Consider the following 21178-nt stretch of genomic DNA (forward strand, 5'->3'; position numbering starts at 1 on the left):
CTGCAGCCTGGGTCGTGAGAGGTACAAGATCCATTGAATGCCTTTCTCAAGAGCCCATCGTTTTATATTTTGAGACATTAGTTGGTAATATCAATAATTTCCAGTGTCTTGGTGAGTCCTTGATTCTGGCTTCAGAAATTACAGGAGTAATTTGTCTATAAAAGGTCCTACCATAGTCTGAGCGTAGCAAGCAGCCCAGCAGAGGGGGTGCGCAGCCCGACGAAGTCCATCTGCCATCAGCTATAGGGACCCCTCCTCCACCTGAACTTAACACGCATGGATTATATTACCCGTGACACGTTTTTTTCACACCAAGTGCATTGGTCACTGACTAAGTTCTCCATAGTAGGAGGGGGAGTCCTTCAAATTTTGCCTATATCTTTAGGTTAGAGGCCTCTTAAAGATTTTGTGTTACAGGGGCCCCTGGGCCAAGATTAATGCCATTAGGTCTGAGATGGCAGTATGTGTCTCAGAAATCTGAGTGAATTTATCACCCTGAGCAATGAAATAAGCCCCTGCAGACTGAGGTGTAACGTGTGCAGAGCAAGGATTTGATTTGTACTTGGGTATGTGAGGCAAGCTATCCCAGAGTTCTTGATGGCACAGGACGTGACCTTGGGTAAGGAGGTGTTGCTACTGGTGGGATGAGACAGCTAGATCAGTGGCAGTGGGCAAAGAATCTATAAAATTGTGCAGATGAGTCTGATTCTTGGCCAGGGGATTCTCTATAGCTGGCACAATTACCTGGCCTTTGACTAATCCATCCGATCCAGTCTGTGATCAGGGAGGGCCTGTTTGCTCTGATCCACAGCTCCATAGTAGACCCCATCAGGTGCGGTGGAGCACACTGTGCATAAAGTATAAGAACTCCCGGGTCATTCACGTGCTCCTAAGTCACTGCCAAAGTGGCCAATGTGTCTAAAAAGGAGGGGCCCTCCTCCAGAATGTACTACATCAATCAGAGAAGAGGGGAACACACTCCCTCCCGTAGGGTGATATGCCAGAAGCGCCATTTTTGGCTCTATGCTGTAAGTACCCATCTCTTCAATGACGAGGCCTCTGGTTACCTAACTTGAGGGGTCCTGCATTCACGACCCAAGGCAAAAAGGGAAGCTGGGGGCTGGCCCCGTTGCAGAGTGGTTAGGTTCGTGCGCTCCGCTGCAGGCGGCCCAGTGTTTCATTGGTTCGAATCCTGGGCGCGGACATGGCACTGCTCATCAAACCACGCTGTGGCAGCGTCCCACATGCCACAACTGGAAGGACCCACAACAAAGAATATACAACTATGTACGAGGGGGCTTTGGGGAGAAAAAGGAAAAAAATAAAATCTTTAAAAAAAAAGAAAAAAAAAAAAAAGGGAAGCTGGCTGTGGAGGATCATCCGCTCAGGGCCTGGGACAGCATCCATTTACAAAAAGACTCCATTAGTGGCTTCTCTAATTGTGTGCAGCACTGGATGGGAAGTTTCTGGTAGAATGCCTTGGGCAATTGATGTCCACTGTGGGAGGTCTGGAGACTCTTGGACGCATACTGGGAGGCTGCTACAACCTCTATGGGAGAGGGGCATGGGATGGAGACTCGAGTGGAGGGACTTAATCTGAGAAATTCTAGAGCCATTCGTTTCCTCATTCAAAGTCAGTCACTTTTAAGTAGCTGAACAAATAAGCAGAGCTGATAAATCTGGAACAGCTGTTGTTCATAGAATGTGCCCATGACATGGGTTCTATCACTGTTTCTGTGACCCTCTCAGCCCACAGGCCCCTGGCATTGTCTCAGGGGAATTTTCCAAAGTGGGATCTGCATGGATTTCTGAAGATGTCTCCAGATACTCAGGCACAAGTAGGCTTGAGGAGGGAAATGAAGAGCTGGAAATGCTCTATGGATAATAAGGGAAAGAACTGATGCTGAGGCACACGAATGAGGATGTCCCCAGACAGATCTCACTTGAGAGACGCCTTTTTGTTTCAGAACCACAGTATTTCTACAGACCTGTCCAGGAACCTGATTTAAACTCAAGGACAGAGTCTGGGAGCCCTCTCACTTCACTCCTGTTCTGAGAATGAGCTGAGGGCAGGTGCAGCCCTACGGTGTGTTTCATCCAGTTAAGACAGGGTTGCAAGAAAGGCCTGTTGAGGACTGAGTCCTTCTTCTCAGTCCTGCAATCTTCCCAAGAAGGATGCTGCAGGCTAGAAAGAAGTGCTGAATGCATAAGAATCAAGGGTCAGAAGAGTTTAACATTCTCCTAACATATGAAAGTGATTCCATTATTCATTTTCTATTAACTATATAAATACATAAAATTATGTATACTTCTGAATTTTCACAAATGTATAGTAATCCTGCCACCAAAAAATGGAAAATGTGCCATCATCAAAAAGAACCCTCTTGTGGTGCCCATTTGAACGACACTCCTGCAATACATAAGTTAACATTAAAACAAGGAAGACTGGTAATTAATTTTGCTCTTTATTAAACAATATACACAATGGATTAGGCATATCCAGGAACTGCAATACAAGGACAGTAAGAAAATGCCAACAAACTGTCATTTTTGAATGGCCTCTAAATACAGAAAAACGAATATTTATAAAAAAGTTGAAGAGAAAATATTATTAGTTGATTTAAGGAAAAACCAATACTTAGTAATCTTATATACTGTTGGTGAAGGATGACTTGCAGAATTATCTCACGTCAATATTCATTTCTGAAAGTTCTTAATAGAAATCCACAATCAAATGTTGCACTTTAAGAAAGATGCTTGGTAAACACAATATATTTACAAACTTCATAACAACTCTGTCATGTTTTCTAGAACAGCCTACACAAATTAATTTCCATGAAGCTTTCTCATATGACTTATATTTATATTTCTTTTTGGTGAGAATTTCACATATAATGGTGTAAGACATTTGAAGACTTTCCCATATTGTTTACATTCAGTGCTTTTTTTTTTTTTTTTTGAGGAAGATTAGCCCTGAGGTAACTACTGCCAGTCCTCCTCTTTTTGCTGAGGAAGCCTGGCCCTGAGCTGACATCCGTGCCCATCTTCCTCTACTTTCTATGTGGGACGCCTACCACAGCACGGTGTGCCAAGTGGTGCCATGTCCACACCTGGGATCCAAACTGGCGAACCCCGGGCCACCAAGAAGTGGAACATGCGAACTTAACCGCTGTGCCACCAGACCGGCCCCCATTCAAGACATTTTAATCAACTGACTCTTTATGCCTTCACTAAGAACTGGGATGACAAAAGGCTTTCCCACATTCATTACATATGTTGTTTCCTCTAGCGTGCATTCTCCCACATCCTCAAAAGTTTGCATGAAAAATAAAGGTTTTCCCACTTTCCTATCATTCATAGGTTTCTCTCCAGCATGAGTTCTTTCATATCTTCAAAGAGAACTGGGAAAACCAAATGCTTCACTACATTTTGCACATTCATATGGTTTCTATCCAGTATGATTTCTTTTATGTATTTAGAAGCTTTGATGCGAACTGAAGGCTTTCCCATGTTCTTTACATGCATAGGTTTTCTCTCTAGGGTGACTTCTTTCATGTCTTTGAAGTAATCTGGGATACATGAATGCTTCCTCACATTCCTTATATTTATGAGGACTAGCTCCTGTGTGAATCATGCTGTGTGATCAAAGGCTTGAGGGATCTGTAAAGGCTTTCCCACAATCCTTACATTCATAGGGTTTCTCTCCAGTGTGAGTTTGTTCATATTTTCGAAGATAACTGGAACAAGTGAATGCTTTACTGCATTTTTTACATTCATAGGGTTTCTCTCCAGTATGAGTTCTTTCATGACTTCAAAGAGCATCGGAAGTAGTGAATGCTTTACTGCACTTTTTACATTCATAGGGTTTCTCTCTAGTATGAGTTCTTTCATGACTTCGAAGATAACTGGAAGAAGTGAATGCTTTACTGCATTTTTTGCATTCATAGGGTTTCTCTCCAGTATGAATTCTTTCATGACTTCGAAGATAACTGGAAGTAGTGAATGCTTTACTGCACTTTTTACATTCATAGCGTTTCTCTCTAGTATGAGTTCTTTCATGTTTTCGAAGAGCAGTGGAAGAAGTGAATGCTTTACTGAATTCTTTACATTCATAGGGTTTGTCTCCAGTGTGACTCCTTTCATGTACTTGAAATACACTGAAAGAAATGAATAGTTTCTCACATTTCTTATATTTATAAGGTCCATCTCCAGTGTGAAAAATCATGTGTGATCGAAGCCTTGAGGGAGATATAAAGGCTTTCCCACATTCCTTACATTCATAGGGTTTCTCTCCAGTATGAGGTCTTTCATGCCCTCAAAGAGAACTGGGAAAACAGAATACTTTACTGCATTTTATACATTCATAGAGTTTCTCTCTAGTTTGAATCCTTTCATGTATTTGGAAAACTCGAAGAGAAATAAAAGCATTATCACATTCCTCACATCCAAAGGGTGTCCCTTTTGTGTGAATTCTTTTGTGTTTTTTTAACTTAGTGTGCAAAGGGAAGGCTTTCCCACATTCTCTACATCCATAGGGTTTCTCTCCAGTGTGGCTGCTTTCATGTATCTGAAATGAACTGGGATGAATGAAAACTTTTCCACATTCCCTACATTTATAATGTCTATCTCCAGTGTGAGTGATCATGTGTACTCGAAGGTTTCTGAGAGCAATAAAGCTTTTCCCACATTCCTTGCAGTTATAGGGTTTCTTTCCACTGAGTTGTCTTTCACGCATTCGAAGAGTTCTGGGATGTCTGAATGCTTGACCACAATTTTTACATTCATAGGGTTTCTCTCCAGTGTGACTCCTTTCATGTATTTGGAATGCACTAGGAGAAACAAATACTTTCTTACATTCCTTACATTTATAAGCTCCATCTTCAGTGTGAAAGATCATGTGTGATCGAAGGTTGATGCAAGCAGTAAAGGCTTTCCCACATTCTTCACATTCATAGGGTTTCTCTCCAGTATGAGTTCTTTCATGCCTTTGAAGAACACTGGGAAAAGTGAAAGCTTTCCCACATTCCTTACATTTATATGGCTTTTCTCCATATTCTTGATAGTCATATGGTTTGCATTCAGTAAGACAGCTAATGCAGCATTTCATGGATGAATGATGCATGAAGACTTTTCCACATGGACTATATTTATACGGTATCGCTACAGTAGTTTTCTTCTTCAGATCAAGATTTGGAATATTGCTGAGGTTTTCTCCACATTGACTGCCCTCTTCATTTTCACAGAGTTTCAGTATCATACACTTTCTGTAAAAAATGAGAAGCACATTATTAATGATTCCTTTATTAACGATGTTATATTTGTTATATTTATTATAATTTGCAGGAAAAGTTAAGGTTTTCTGTCTGTCTTGTCTGAATTCTCGGAAATTGAATATACTGAATGCTCTACAAGAGGATCTCACACTTGCTATTATCCAGTGATATTCACATCCAGGGTTTATTAAAACTGTTTCCAAGTGAATTATTCTGCAAAAGTTGAACCTCTAGATCACATTTTAGAAAGTATATTTGGTGAAAATTTTCTAAGAATAGCTAAAATTGAAGCACAGCTTATTTGTTTTGTTTGCTTCTTTGTAAAATTTCATAACATACGAGGATTCTCACGTGAGACACTGCTTTCTATTCTGAGTGTGACTCACCTTTGTTTTCTCACTTAGTTACTGTACTGATCTTCAACATCATGATCTTCCCACGTTTTTCCTGAAATGCAGACCCAGAAAGTTGATTCCAACTTATTGGACATTGTAGAAAAAACTTTAGATTTGAAGACCATGATGAGCTATGACCATTTCTAGTTTATTTATCTATATCTTCCCTTTCCACATTCTACATCTTGGAACAATGATGATGGATAGGAAAGACTTTTTCTCTCATTGATGCAGTGAAGGAATGTCTGCATTCTTACCTACTGAGACCAAGTTCCAGAAGGTTTCCCACATCACATCTCTGTAGAGTTTCTTCTGTGAAGGATCCAGTAAAGGCCACTCCTCTGGGGTGAAGTTCACAGCCACGTCCTCAATGACCACTGAGTCCTAAAACATCACAAATGTGTGTAGAGCAGGATGCATAAGACTGAAAGTACTGGGGAGCTATACGCCAATTCTAGGAAGGTTATGTGTGACTCTGTCATCTCCAAACATTCCATGATGTGATCATCGAAAACTGTTTTTCTGTACACACTTCCTCATCAATTTAACAGCATCATGAACACTTGGAAATTATTTACACATTTTTACTGTGATCACATTTCATATTTCTCTGTAATGGGAGGGTCGGAAGCATGTTTGAAAATGACAGAGATGCCATGCAATGAAAAAAATATTAAAATTATGAAACAAAAAAGAAAGAAAACAATATCTGTGAAGCCTAGGACAACACTCTTTTAACAAGGATTAAAATACACATAACGGAAATATCTGAAGGAAAACAAAGACAGAAAGTAAGGGAGGAAACAAGAAGTAATAATCAACAAAATAGCCTAAAGTTAATCATAGCCAGCAAACTGCACATTCCAGAAACTCAGAGAACAGTAAACATGATAAACTCAAGGGCACACCAAAGAATATCACATTCAAACCACAGAGAAATAAAAGACAGAGCATATATTGAAAATGACAAAGAAGACATTTCTGAATACATTCTCTGTCAAGCAAAATTATCCATCAAAAGTAAGGTAAAAATTAAGACTTTCTGAGACAAAATTTGAGCAAATTTGTCATGAGTGCACCCACTTTGAATGAAATGTTCAAAAATTTATCAGAAAGAATGTAAATGATAAATGTAGAGGATTAAAAAAGAAAAAATGAAGGTAAAATATTTTTTATATATTTATAATTAATAGAACAGATAACTTTGTTTAAAATAATTTTAGCAAAAATTTATTTGGTAATCAGAAGCTTAAGACAAGTGAAATAAATGACAGCAATGTCACAAGGAACAGGGAAGGGGAAATTGTGAACAGTTTGTTATGAAGTACTTGCATACAATGAAGTTGTATAAAGTTATCTGGCAGAAAATGTGGGTTAGTTACAAATGTGTACTGAAACCTCAAAGGCAACCACTAAAAGAGCTTTTTAAAAAATGTGTAATTGATATGCTAAGAGAAGGGAAACAAAAGAATCAGATAAAATGCTCTATTTCAGGCAGAGAATATGGGAAAAATGTGGAAGACAAAAAAAAAAAACAAGAGTGATTAAAAAACAGTAACAGAGGTGCTAAATATTAATCCAGCTGTATCAAAAACCACTTTAGGGGCTGGCCTGGTGGTGCAGCGGTTAAGTTTGCACATTCCGCTTCAGCTGCCCGGGGTTCGCCAGTTCAGATCCTAGGTGCGGACATGGCACTGTTTGGCAAGCCATGCTGTGGTACGCATCCCACATATAAAGTAGAGGAAGATAGGCATGGATGTTAGCTCAGGGCTAATCTTCCTCAAAAAAAAAAAACACAAAAAAACTTTAATCAACAATGTTCTCAATAAAATTGAAGGATATCATAATATCAGATTTTAAAAAACAAACAATTATATACTGTCTACAAGACACCCATTTTCAATATAAAGACACAGACTGACGTAGTGTAAAGGGATGGAGAGAAATATCTCATGCCAACACAGGTCAAAAGAGAGCTGGCATAGGTATATGAATTATAGACAATGCAGAGATACAAGGGGTATTACATACTGATGAAGAAGTCTGTTCTCCAAGCAGGCACAGCCATCCTTCATGTGTATGTGTATGACAGAGGGCTAAAATACATAAGACAGGAGCTGACAGAATGCAAGCAGAAATAGATGAATCTAGTTCAACAGCTGGAGAATTCAACAACCTCTGGGGAAAAAAGGGACATCTTAACAAATTTCAAAGAACAGAAATCATAGAAAATATGCTCTCACGCCACCTAGGCATTCATATGGAGGTCAATAACAAGATAGTTGGAAACCCGCAAGTATGTGGAGATTCAACAATACATTTCTAAGTAATATGTAAGATGAAAGAAGTCTCAAGAAAATTGAAAACTTATTTTGAACTTAATGAAATGAAATGAAATTACAACATACAAAAGATGCTTGGATGCAGGAAAAGCAGTGCCTAGAGGGAAATTTATGCCAGTGAACAAATATACTGGAAAAACCAGAGATCTACAGTCATTGATATAAGCATCTACCTTAAGAAGCAATACAAGAAAGAGCAAGCAAAGTCCAAAGTAAGCACAATAAATGAAATAACCAAAATTAAAAAGGAATCAATGTCATTGTGGGAAATCAATGGAGCAAATTAAAACAAATAAACCTGGTTCTTAGACAAGACTAATAAAACTGATAAACATCTAGTCAAGATAACAAAGAAAAGAGGGAGGACAGATATTACTACTACAAAAAAGGAAAGGAGGGGGAAATGAAAATCAAAAAGGATTTGATAAAATCCAACATTCATTTATGACAAACTAGTAATAGAGCAGAACTTCCACTTCTTGAGATGGAAGACCTTTATGAATCCGTTGCTAAATTCATATCATTTTTTTCCATATGGGATGATTGTCTTGGTGAAACATCTAAAAGAATTCACAACAAGAGAAACAACTCCTAGAATTAATAAAAAAGTACAGCAAGGCTGAAGGATATGTGAGTCAATGCTTTCCTTACAGACCCACACAAATATACTCAAGTGATCTTTGATAAAGAAGGAAAAGCAAAGCAGATTAAAAAGAAATTTTTTAAACAAATAGAAGTGGGAAAATGGGGGCTGGCCCCGTGGCCGAGTGGTTAAGTTCGCGCGCTCCGCTGCAGGCGGCCCAGTGTTTTGTCGGTTCGAATCCTGGGCGCGGACATGGCACTGCTCGTCAGACCACGCTGAGGCAGCGTCCCACATGCCACAACTAGAGGAACCCACAGTGAAGAATACACAACTATGTACCGGGGGGCTTTGGGGAGAAAAAGGAAAAAATAAAATCTTAAAAAAAAAAAAAAAAAAAGAAGTGGGAAAATGGATATCCACATGCAAACACACACACAATGCGTGTAGACATAGGCCATACACCTTTCACAAAAACTAAGTCAAAACATGTCACAGATCTAAATGGAAAATGCCAAAGGAATAAACTCCTAGAAGATAACAGAGAAAATCTAGATGACTTCAGGTTGCAAGATGAATTTGTAGATACAAAACCGAAACCCAGGGTCTACCAAAAAAAAAAACCAAAACAAAAATTTTACTTCATTAAAATTAAAACCTCCTGCTCTCAGAAAGACAGCGTTAAGAGAATAAAAACATAATTTACAGAGTAAGAGATATTCTTTGTAAAACGCTCATCAGATAAATGAATGGTATCAGAAATATCCAAAGAACTCTTAAAACTCAACAGCCAAAGAATAACAACCCAATTAGAAAATCGGGCAAAAGATCTAACAGACAGCTCACTGAAGAAGATATATAGACAGCAAAAGAGCAATATAAAAACATGCTTCACATCAAATGTCATTAGGAAATTACAAACAGGACAACAATGAGGTATCATTCAACACTTATTAAATGGGTGAAGTGCAAAACCCTCAGAGCATCAAATACCGGTAAAGATGCAAAGCTCCAGGTATCCTCACTCTTTGCTGGTGGACACGGAATTTGGTCCACGTACAGCAGAAGACAGGAAGTTTCTTTAAAAACAAAATACACTGTTGCTACCTAGAGTAAGATACCAAAATAAGGCTCTCGGGGATTTTTTCCAAATGAGTTGGAACCTTATGTCCACACAAAACCTACACAGGAATGTTTACAGGCACCTAATTTGTAATTGGCAAGAGAGAGTTTTAAGCAAGATGTCCTTCAAGAGTCAAATACACAAAAATAATCATTGGTGCATCCGTACAATGAAATGCTGTGCAGTGATAAAAATAAATGAGGTATCAAGCCATGAAAACACATGGAGGAACCTTAAAAGCCTATTGTCAAGTAAAGAAGCCAACGTGGCAAGACTATGTAGTGCATGTAGTGTATGATTCCAACTACATGACATTCTGGAAAAGACAAAAGCATGAGCCAGTAGCTCTCTACTGGTTGGGAAGAGCTTGGGGGATGGAAGGAGAGATGAATCAGTAAGTAGACTGGGCACTGAGGATTTTCAGGCAAGTGAAACTACACTCCATGATACAGAAATGATAGATCTGTCATTACACATTTATCAAAACTCATACATTGAATAGCATAAAGAGTTAATGCTAATATACACTGTGCATGGCAATGCATCAATATGGGTCAGAAATTGTAACACACAGTAATACAGAAAGTGAAAAAACAGTGCAAACTGCAGGAGCAGAGAAAAGGGTTACGTGGAAACTGTGAATTTTGATCACTTTTTCTGTAAACAAACTGTTCTAAAAAAAACTGGAGTCTTTCAAAAACAAGATGAAGACAGACTCTTTCTAATTCACCCCTGATGAGTGAAACAAGACATTTTTCATTCAACTGATTTCAATAGGACAGAAAGGTGCTCTATGAGCCTGAGACCCATAAGGGAGGTGAAACTTCCATCAAATTCCTTGTAGGAGAGCAGAGCACTGTATCCTCTGAAAAGCGCCATGGTCACTACCAGTAGAGGCAGAACTCCAAGGTGGATAACAAGTATCCTAGTGGGTTCTTGTATTGTAGACCTAGTAATGTACACACAAGGGTTATGTTGATTTCTCTTTTCATTATCTCTGAGTCAAGAGATTCCCAGAGTTCCCTTACCATAAAGGGTCATCTCCTAGACAATCATCCAAGTGTTTGTGAACATACGCAGATGATCCCAACTTTTTGCCAGTAGTACGATGACTGCCTGCTCTTTGGTTGCCTCTGGTGACACAAGTTTGGTTCTTCATCAGGGATGTCCCAATTAAGGAATGAAGAGCAGCAACTCTCCACTGAGCTCCATCATGTACAAATGTGTATTGTCATCAAAGTCTATGCACTCCCCAGTGCTGTGCGTTCAATTAATCCCCAGGAACTACCCAGGGAACCAAGGTGTCTGGGAGAGGGGTGGCCTCCTCCACCACCCTAGCATTGTTCAATGAACTGAAGAAAGGCGATGCCCCTCAGCAGGTGGCATACGCTGCACGGCCAGGGCTGGGCTCCTTCACATCACACGTAGGTGTCAGTAGCCAGGCTGAGCTGGCAGGGGACTGTTTCCAGCACCAAAGGCATAACAGGTGCCTTGTCGAGGGTCACATGCTGAGCGCTTCTCAGAGCCTCTATTTTTAACAGATCTCAGTATGAGAGGATGACAGCAGCTCTAATGGCAGACAATGTGGGACATGGGGCAGTTTCTTGCATCAGAAGCCTATGGACAACTTAAGGTCCTCCTCTGGGAGCCTCACATCACTGCCATCAGGGTCAGAGGCCTCCATGACAACTGGTTGCTTTCTAGAGTTTAACGGACCTGGGCTTAAGTCTGGTTTGAAATAATCCCTTTAATGGTCCAAACTCAGACTGTGGTGTTGTCCACTACAACCCAGAGGGTCAGGATCTTTGTTGCAACGCATGCAGGGGTGGCAGCAGCAGCAAAGTGACTTAAGGGTCCTGGTGAGCCCTATGGAATCTCAACACCTACTGGCTGCTTTTTCCTGTCTCTTCTTTCTCTCTGAAATAATTGCTCTTTAAGGAGTGGCTATCTAATGGGTTTACCTCATTCACAGAACATAATCATCCTCATAACCCTACACATCCCCTAATGTCAAGGCAACCCCAGCCTCAGTTTCACCATCACTGTAAACACCCAGATTCTGCCCCAGACATAGCACATGGCCTACAATAAGGATGGTGCCATTATCACACTCCTGCTTCCCAAGGACAAAGAATTATCAAAACTGTGAACTCAGAGTCCTCTGCAATTACAACCCAGGCTTGGTGGGGTCAACAGTGCAACACAGGGCAGCACGGCGCACAGGAGGAGCTGCCCAGCATGCAGCAGCCCACAGTGCAGGAGCCTCCAGGCTTTCTCATCAGCCTGTCCAGGTAAGAAGGCCCAGGGGAAAAGGGAGGGCGAGGCTTAAGTGTTCAGAAGTCAAACAGCAAATATGTGGACCCTGGCCACTCATTACAAGAACAAACAGGGAAGAAAATAGGCATTCACACTGGCTTGTTTTTACATAAAGAAGCACTAACAGGATGGTGAAGCAGTGAGCAACACTGGTCATGTGAGGGAGGCTGGAGTCAGAGCAGAGGAGCGGGGCAGGACGAGCAGGCGGGGAGTCTCCTTAAGTGAGTTTCCTCTGTTAGGAAATTTTTAGACCTTTGCATGCACTATCTATTTAAAATAAGAGAAATTCATATACACTATATTTTCTTATGCTTGGTCTTTATTTTTAACTAACTTCTGCTTTATAAAATTAACTTAATTTTAACATCTCTACATAGGAAACCACTCCGATATAATCCTTTAAACACTAATGGATATAAAACAGCAGACGATACAAAATTTACCAATGTTTTTCTAGCAAAAAGGACAAGGGGCATTATAGCCTGTCCCTCCACTATAGTCACACTGGGAATATTTTTAGGAAGGAGTAGCAGATTGTAATGCATAAGGCGTTTGCAATTAAGCCCTGTGATAAACTAGGAACTCCCAGGATTTACATAAGCTTTGACCTGGTTCCTCATATCACTGAAAATAGAAATTCAAGTGCTTCTTCCTCGCATCCATTAAAATAGGAATTCGTTTGCCTTAGGAATAATATAGCCTTTTAAATGTCAAAGCTTTGTAGGAACATGGACACAAAAACTGACCTAAAATTGGAAAACGCACATGACAACTTAGGTACACCCGTCTCACATCATGAGGCTCTCTTGCCTAAATGGACCCAAACTTCTATTAGGTTCAACAATTTTCTTGTCTTACATCATATCTCTCAATCAACTTTATTTTATTTTATTATTTTTTTAACTTTTATTTTTTTAGAGGAAGATTAGCCCTGAGCTAACTGCTGCCAATCCTCCTCTTTTTGCTGAGGAAGGCTGGCCCTGAGCTAACATCCGTGCCCATCTTCCTCTGCTTTACATGTGGGATGCCTGCCACAGCATGGCTTGCCAAGCAGTGCCATGTCCGCACCCGGGATCCAAACCGGTGAACCCCGGGCCGCCGAGAAGCGGAACGTGCACACTTAACGGCTGCACCACCAGGCCAGGCCCTCAACTTACATTTTAAAACCCCAAGTGCTAATGGAAACTAGAATCAAAGGGCAGCAATCTTTAATTCATAAAGGAATCCAAGGACAGAATATTTATTCAAATCAGCTCATAGAAGCAGCCTGCTTGCCTATCGTTCAGAAGGAAAACTCACATTCAGAAAGTTGACCATATTCCCAAACTTGGGGTCTAGACTCTCCTGGTTGAGATGTAACCCCTGGAGTGGGTCAGTCCCTGGTGAAGGAGGGTGGGGACCCCAGAGCAGCCACAGAAATGCACTCTGGGAGCCCCACACACCCTCCCTCTCCTGTGAGCATGGAAGCACTGCCTCCCCCAGGCTCCCATTCTCACATGGGAGGAAACTCTCAGTCAGATTCAGTTTAAGCTTCTGACCCACATGAACTCCAAATTCATGAACCCTTTGTCCACGGACGGAACACCTGATCTTCAGACTTTCTCACTGTGCACAGATTACACTCTCAGTGCACCTACAGTGTGGGTGCAAAACTCAAACAATGTCTAAAATGTCCAGGCCTAAGAACCACAACCACAACCTCAGAAAGGGCATCACTCCTCACCCCATGAGCACGTCCATCCCTAGCTTTCCAGGGCTCTGCAGCTCCTCTCAGGACAAAGGCTCCTTCCATGGGGGTGTGAGCAGTAGGACACCTGCAGGGGGTGGCTCCCCAGGAAGGACAACTGGGCCTTCAAGACCTTCCCTCTGCAGGCCCAGGGGGGCCTTAGCTTGGGTCTCTGACTGTGTTGCTCTGCTCAACACTGGAGCTGCTTTGGAATCTGTCATTTTAAGCGACATAAACCCAGTGTTTGAATAATCTAACAAAGTCACTTAAACTTTGCTTTTCCATGGAAAACAGGGAAGAAAATGATAAAGTACTTTTAATAGTTCAACTAGAAACCCCCAAATATCTATTACTTTCAGGGAAAAAGTCAGTAAATTATTAGCATTACTGAGCAAGGGGTCGCCATCTGATGTGCGCAAAAGCTGATACCATGGCACATCAGTCTTTGAAAGAAGAAACAGTTGATTGTGCCATCGATTGGCAAGGAGATAGGAGGACAGGAGGACAACACCTTCTCCTTCATCCAGAGCATGGGCTGAGGCTTAAGGGAGCAGGGAGGGCCGGCTGGGATGCAAACACGTGGCAGGGTGAGGTCTGACTGGCAGATCAAAACTTTCTCTTCCGCACAGGCTCCTGGCCGGCCGCCTCCTGTGACAAAGAGCTTTAACGTCCTGCTGTTAAGATGGGGTTAGCGACGGGAGGCCAGCAGGAAAAGCATGTAAACAAGGGTCAAGTTGTCCTGCAGATTTAACTCATTGCCTTCTCCACTGATAGAGTTTCTAGAGATCTAGAGTCATCCTGCCCTTCCTGGCACAGAGAGGGAGGCACCCTTACAAAGGGACGTTTCTCTTAGAATGTAAATTTCCCTTACAAAAGGGTAACTTCTTCTAGGTTTTCCAGAGCTTTACCTGTGTCTGCTGTTTTTCAAATATCATCACCTCAAAATCATCCTTATGCTATTTTGGGCTGAGAAATTCTGTTCCTGGTCCTGTGGTGACATTATTTCCACGGCAAGAAAACACATCTGAACACTCATGGTTTGTGTGTCTCAGCCCTGGAATTTCCTTTGAAAGCACCCAAAAGTAAGGAACAGACCTCAGAAACTTACTACACACACTCAGGGTCAGAAAGAGGGAAACAAGTATTAACAAATAGAATGTAACACAGGAATATTATATTTTTTTCTGAAATTCACCTTTGTTGCTGGTTTGGAACTATTTATAGCATCTTCCAAGCTCAACTGACTAAATACATTCACTCTTAATGAAAAATGGAGACTTAAGGGAATAAACTTTTTCTAGGTCACAAACCTAGGGAGGGATAGTGCCAATAGGGCAGATCACGCAGGAATGTTTCTCCAGAGGAACCTCCGCCAATATGACTTCCCATAGTATGTGCCCAGAAAGATCCTGGGGAAAGAAGCACAAGGATTTCCTGCAATGTAGTTGCATGTGTTTTTTCTCTGCTTTCCTTTCATGTAAAACATCCACACACAAATAAAATCCTTTAAAAAGAGCCATCCTTGGCTCTGGGGAATAAAGTCAAACTGTTAAAATATTGGGTTTGTTGAAATGCACCAGAGAGGACAAATAGCTGATAATGATGCTGTGAATCAGGAGGGGAACTGGCTTTGGGAACGCTGGGAGGGACCTGAAAATGTAGAGACTTCCTGGCAGTCCTAGGAACAGCTAGGCTAGAGGGATAGGGTCATGGATTTGAGACGCTGCTCCCCAAACACTTGGAAAACTCAGGAGAAAACGGGTGCCCCCTAGGCAGAAAGGAGGCCCTGGGGACCCCACAGAGTACAGCACTTCCTACACACAACCCTGGAAACCGAGTCATGATTGTCCCTGATGACCCTCCCCATGGTGACCAATCTGGGCAGAGGCTGGGCTGCAGGTGCAGAGTGGCTCCAGGGCTGATGTCAATGCGCACAGTGATGGACGGACAACCAGAATCCTGGCTGCCCCACCCCCATGCTGTGGGCTGGAGGGGACTAATGTCTGAGTGGCCCCACCTGTTGTCTCAGGTCTGCAGACTCTGGAGTTGACCATGGGGAGACTGGGTCCCACCCCTGTCGACTTCAACCAGACCCTCCTCCCTGTCTCCTCATCCTGGGGGAGCACACTCACCATTTCTAGGTCTCCTGGGTCCCCCGGAGCCCTTCCCTGAGGTAATCTGCCACATGGACCCTCTCCATCCCCCAAAGGAAGGTTAAACAATCTACCTAATAAGAAGTTTTTGTTCCCAAAGGGAGGTAACCTTGTCTAAAATAATCCCTCTTTTCTGTTTATGACTTCCTTGAGCTGCCTTTAATAACTTTCCCTTTCTGTACCCCTGGAGCTCCTCTCTACTTGCTAGATGGCATGCTGCCTGATTCATGAATCACTCAACAAAGCCAATTAGATCTTTAAAATTTACTCGGCTGAATTTCTTGTTATTTCACAGGTTTGATGGCAGCAACAGGATCCAAAGCAAACTTCTGACAGCATTTGGGACAACGATAAACATAAGAGTGGGACCCATAAACCCCTTGTGAGTACTCTGTCTCACCACTGCTTAGGGCCATGGATAAGTTCCCTCTTGGTTCTGAACTCCACTGTCTGCTTAAAGCTTCCAATCTCATTGGCTTTCCAGTCTATTCTCCATTTTTCTGGAATCACTAGTTGCACATTGGGAACTGCTGATAGTTCAGACCACAATTCCTTGTTTCACTGGAAGCCCCAGCTCTTGGTTCTGCCCCTAGATTTCATATTGGGAACTGCTGGCAGTTTAGTCTGCAATTCCCACTTGTTGGGAATCCTTCCCCAGATTCCATGTTGGCAACTGCCAGTGGCAGCTACAGCTTCTCTTCTGTTCGGCATCAGTCCACAGTCCCTATGTGTTGAGGTCCATTGGTTCAATACATCCCCTAGTCCCAGGAGCCATGTTGGGAATGAATGGTGCACATTGGGCCTTTTTCTGGGCCAATCCACAGTAATATATTTTGGTTACTGCTGGTGTGTTACGGTACACGTTTGTTTGTCTTCTTTTATGTAAATAAAGGCTAGTATTAAAGAGAATCTCAGAGACCAAAAAGCCAAAACAATTGGTCAGCATGGGTGGGGCATTTGAAGGCTGTTAGAGGGCTGCCCACAAAAGTCAAAGGCTCCCATGTCAGGATAAGTCGGTCAAGGAAGGGTTAGATTGAAACTAAGTCACCAAAAACCTCAAGAAGATTTCCACGTAATGAGGTCATTGTGAAACATCACACAATCTCCAACCCAGCGGCACATCCCTTTTGAGCATTTGGTTGTCTCTGAGAGGCCCGAGGGCTTAGCTGAAAGAAATAGAATCCTTAAAATCGAGAGTTAAGTGCGCCACCTTCGGGCACACCTGCTTAGTTTATATCTAAGAACTATGGTCAGACCTATAAATCTCCACAAAAATGGCAAAGTCATAATAAGATAGGACGTGTCCTGAGAGCTCGGTTTGGTAACCATTAGGTTGGGGGCCCCAACACAAGGCTGGGTAGAAGTGTGGGTTGCACCCCATGTGCAGCTAGATCAGGCTGTACAGAAACGTGGGTGATGCTCCATTTACAGCTAAGGGTCCCATCAAACTGCTGTCAGCTCTCAGGAAATAACAATGGCTACTATGAGGAATGTTCCATTAGACAAGATCATTTAAGAAATGCACTTAAAAACAAAGCTTCAAAGTTCCAAAAATAGATCACTGAATGTTTCATTGCAAAAACTTAATGAAAAATTAAAGATATAAGATGTACCTAAAACAAGACTACATGACCATAAACTAAAGTTCACCAAGTTAATGGCCTGACAGACACCCCCATATCTACCGTCAAAGGAAGGCCCCCACACAGGCCCTTTTCTTATTTTTTTTTAATGTATTTTTTTTCCTTTTTCTCCCCAAAGCCCCCTGGTACGTAGTTGTATATTCTCAGTTGTGGGTCCTTCTAGTTGTGGCATGTGGGATGCCGCCTCAGCGTGGCTCGGTGAGCAGTGCCATGTCCGCACCCAGGATCCAAACCGACAAAACACTGGGCCACCTGCAGCGGAGCGCGCGAACTTAACCACTCAGCCATGGGGCCGGCCCCTATGGGCCCTTTTTAATGTTGATGGGACTCTGAGGGATTTTTAGCAAATGACTATGGAATTCCCTTAAACAGCCAATAGAAACTACAATTAAAATTAGTGGGAAAATTTCCCAAATTTTGGTAAATACCAGACCTACATACTCTACTCTAAACCCTACTTGGAGCCTGCAGCTGGGATCCTGGGAGAATTGGCAACAGCCGGCTTTGGGTGAGAATTCTTACAGAGCCAGCTCTCCTGGACCACTGTCTGCAGGGCCCAGTCAAGAGAGGGAAATAAGATTTCACAGTCCCTTCCTTTCCACATCCAAACCAACTGGTTATTGATCCTTTCTCTCACAAGAACAGGTAGTGCCTTCTTGCTGTTCTTGTTTTATGTCCTAAAACCTGGTTTGGGTTTCTGCCTGCTGGAGACACCAAGTTGTCACTTCTTTCTTGGGGCTATCTTTGGGAGTGAGTCTAGATCTTTTGAAGATAATGTCTTTGCATGGTCCTTGGGGACACTTCTTGAGTTTGAGCTTTTTCAGTATTGCCAGAAGTATTCACTGCTTGTTGCTGCTTGTCCTGAATGAAACCTGGCAAGATATTCTAATGGACTTAATAACTTTATAACCAGAAATGTGGCCAAACTGCAAGCTGATATGCAGAGCCTGATTGAATTTTTTTTTTCCTTCTCCCCTAAGCTAAATGTACCCAGAGGAGAGAAAAACATTCCAACATTGGTGGATGAGTGTCAGTCCTTTAGCATCCAGGCTACAACCCAATTCTTTGAGGAACAGAGAGCAAGTGTCCTGGCCTCCCCAATCCTTACAGAACTAGAAATGCAGCTCTAGAGGCAGTCAAATTCCTTTAGCAATCCCAAAACCTCTCCTTTCCAACTCAAGGCTTATAAATGATTGGCCTTAGGAGATCAAAGTCCTTCTTGGACAAACTGGCATCCGTTCCCCATGCCTCTGAGACGTAAATGTGAAAGTATGAACTCAGGGAGGTCATTCTTACCAGAAGAAAAATGAAAGGGGGAAAGCTCATTTGAAACTTGGACAAATAAAATCTTTTTAGTGTTTCTCCACAGATATTAGTGAAAGGCTTTAGCCATCTGAGCAGGGAATCTGAACCTATTCCATCTACCAGGAGAACAACTTAGACCCAACTTCTTAATAACCAGTGAATTTTAAATTATCACACCAGTCTCAAGGGTAAAATTTTAAAATGAGAACTGTAAGGTCTCTGTTTATCTTTGTTGGTATGTTTTGTAGATATGTGGTATTTTTCCACCCGTGGGTGGTATCAGCAAAGTTAATTTGTAAGTAGTTCTACTTAACTGACTTAAACAAAGAGCTTAGTATTCACAAAATTCTCAAAAATATAATATAAACTAACCCAAATGTTTTTCAGGTTCACATGATCTGGGAAAATACTCAGTATTAAAACTGGTTTTCAGTTAGTTGATTTAATTAAAATAGACAAGTCTTTAGAGTTAGCAACACTGAATATAATGCAAACATCCAACTATTCTTCCACCTGAGTTTATTAATCAAATGACGTCATGTTATCTCTCACGAAATTTGTCAGCAAGAAGAATTAGTTTAGGATGATGTCTTTTTCTAATGTCTAATGAAGTTTTCTGGGTCATCCAAACACAGTTGTTAATAACAGGCAAATTAAAGAGATGTAAGATAAAATGTCCCAAGTGTACTTTTTTAATAGTCTCCTGAAATCATTTTGGTAGCCTATAACCTTAAAGTTTTGCTGAGTTCAGTTAAATGAGGAGTTCAGTTAAATTCACTGAATATCCAGATCATTTCCAAATAAGAAAAATACTGAAATATTAATTACTGAATATAGATTTATCCACTTTTTGCTTCCTTCTACAGACGAATTAAAGATATTTGGGTCTGTCAGAACACACGTCTTGTGCCATGCTGAAAAGTCTACTGAGGAAGCACATGTTTCTAGATATTATAAAAAGTATTTACAAGTCTGCTAAGCCACAGAATGCTAATGTAAAAGATAGTTCATAATTGCTTGCTTCTTAGTCTTCACTAGAAATTAAAAATTTCTAAGGGCTAAAAGTTCTAATATATCTAATTAAAACTACTAAAAATAACAAGGAAAAGGAATTTTTTGTGTGGTCAGGGTTGGCTAAGATTGGAATAAATTTAATTAAGTAGCTGAGTTTTAATATCAAAAGTAAGATGCTGCAAAATTAGTATTTGGTTTTCTCGCCGTTAAAAGGACAATGTTTTCTTGAACTGTTGGTCTCATCTTGATAATCAGAAATTAGAAAAGGTTTGTTGCTTTCCTTACTAATTAAACTGCCTACCTAGAAGAAAAACAAATCTTGCATATTGTCAAAACAATCACCTGTGTTCCATGTGGTCTTCATCAGGTCTTTGTTTACTTAAACCCAGTACTGGATATTAAAAGAGCTACATTTTGCTCACAAGTATGTAAACTTCTGTATTTGCCTTTGAAATCTTTCATGTCACGTTGGTCAAATAGATAATTAAATACTTCGTTTCATAATGATCTGTGATCCTACTTAGGCAAGTATCTAAAACCTTTTGATATTTCTGACAAATTTCCCAAAAATCCAATTCTAAATGAAGCCTTTTTGACTTTGAATTAACTCTGACTTTTCCAGAAGGCCCCTGGAATATTTCAAAGTATTTGTTCTCTCTCCTTATAGAAAGGGAGATGTTAAACTAATTAGGCTTATTTCATATGTCAAAGTACGTGGGAGGCATCGTCAAATAGGAGGTAACACTAAACCTTTATGTTGTGTCTGTGTAGGTATCTGTTCTAAGTGTTCCAGAAGTTGTGTGTAATTCCTGGAAATCTGATCTGTTCTGGGACAATGTCAACAAAGTTCCAGTTATTATCTTAAAATGTTATATGTTACCAAAATAACAAATTTTCCTTGTCAATTATAAGGAACTCTCATCAGATCTTTAACCATGGGCATTTTTAAGTCTTTTGTCACTTACAGTTATTGTTTTACACTGATGTTTTCACAAGTGTTCCTGAAAAAGTGCTTTATCTTCAAGGAGATTCAAAGAAAGAACTCTTCGACAAGTGTAACTTTCTGATGACTTTAAGACTGTAAAAATGAACTGATAAGAATACGAATTGCTCTGAAATCTCCTTGGAAGATACTCCATCAGGTCCTCCTCACTACACAGATGACAGCCAAACTTCAGGGACTTGAACCTTAGATATACCCCTCACAGCTGAAGAAGGCTCCTCCTGACATCTGGGCCTGTGCAGATGTCGGAGACCTCCACGTAAGATTGACAAGGGAGAGAAACAGCTGACAGATGTAGACTGCTT

General features: G+C 41.1%; 1 protein-coding gene across 8 annotated transcripts in view; it reads right to left on the minus strand.

The window, feature by feature from the left end:
* Window positions 1-1394: 1394 nt before the first annotated feature.
* LOC106829560 (zinc finger protein 442-like) overlaps window positions 1395-21178 on the minus strand; it is a 39430-nt gene continuing 19646 nt past the window's right edge. For 3 of the 8 annotated variants that reach the window (XR_011496185.1, XR_011496187.1, XM_070492123.1), the window contains 4 exons: window positions 7700-7764; window positions 5926-6052; window positions 5660-5720; window positions 1396-5264 (listed from right to left, as the gene is read on the minus strand). Coding sequence is in view for 2 of the 8 variants with exons in the window: in XM_070492123.1 (XP_070348224.1) it covers window positions 5674-5720; window positions 5926-6052; window positions 7700-7764 (239 nt within the window). In the remaining 6 variants the exon portion in view is untranslated. Of the gene's footprint in view, window positions 5265-5659; window positions 5721-5925; window positions 6053-7699; window positions 7786-21178 lie in introns of all 8 variants that reach the window. The other 5 variants (XR_011496186.1, XM_070492124.1, XR_011496188.1 and 2 more) reach the window with 5 other exon arrangements.

The sequence above is a fragment of the Equus asinus genome, chromosome 20 (assembly GCF_041296235.1).
Source record: "Equus asinus isolate D_3611 breed Donkey chromosome 20, EquAss-T2T_v2, whole genome shotgun sequence".
In the NCBI taxonomy this organism is placed as follows: Eukaryota; Metazoa; Chordata; class Mammalia; order Perissodactyla; family Equidae; genus Equus; species Equus asinus.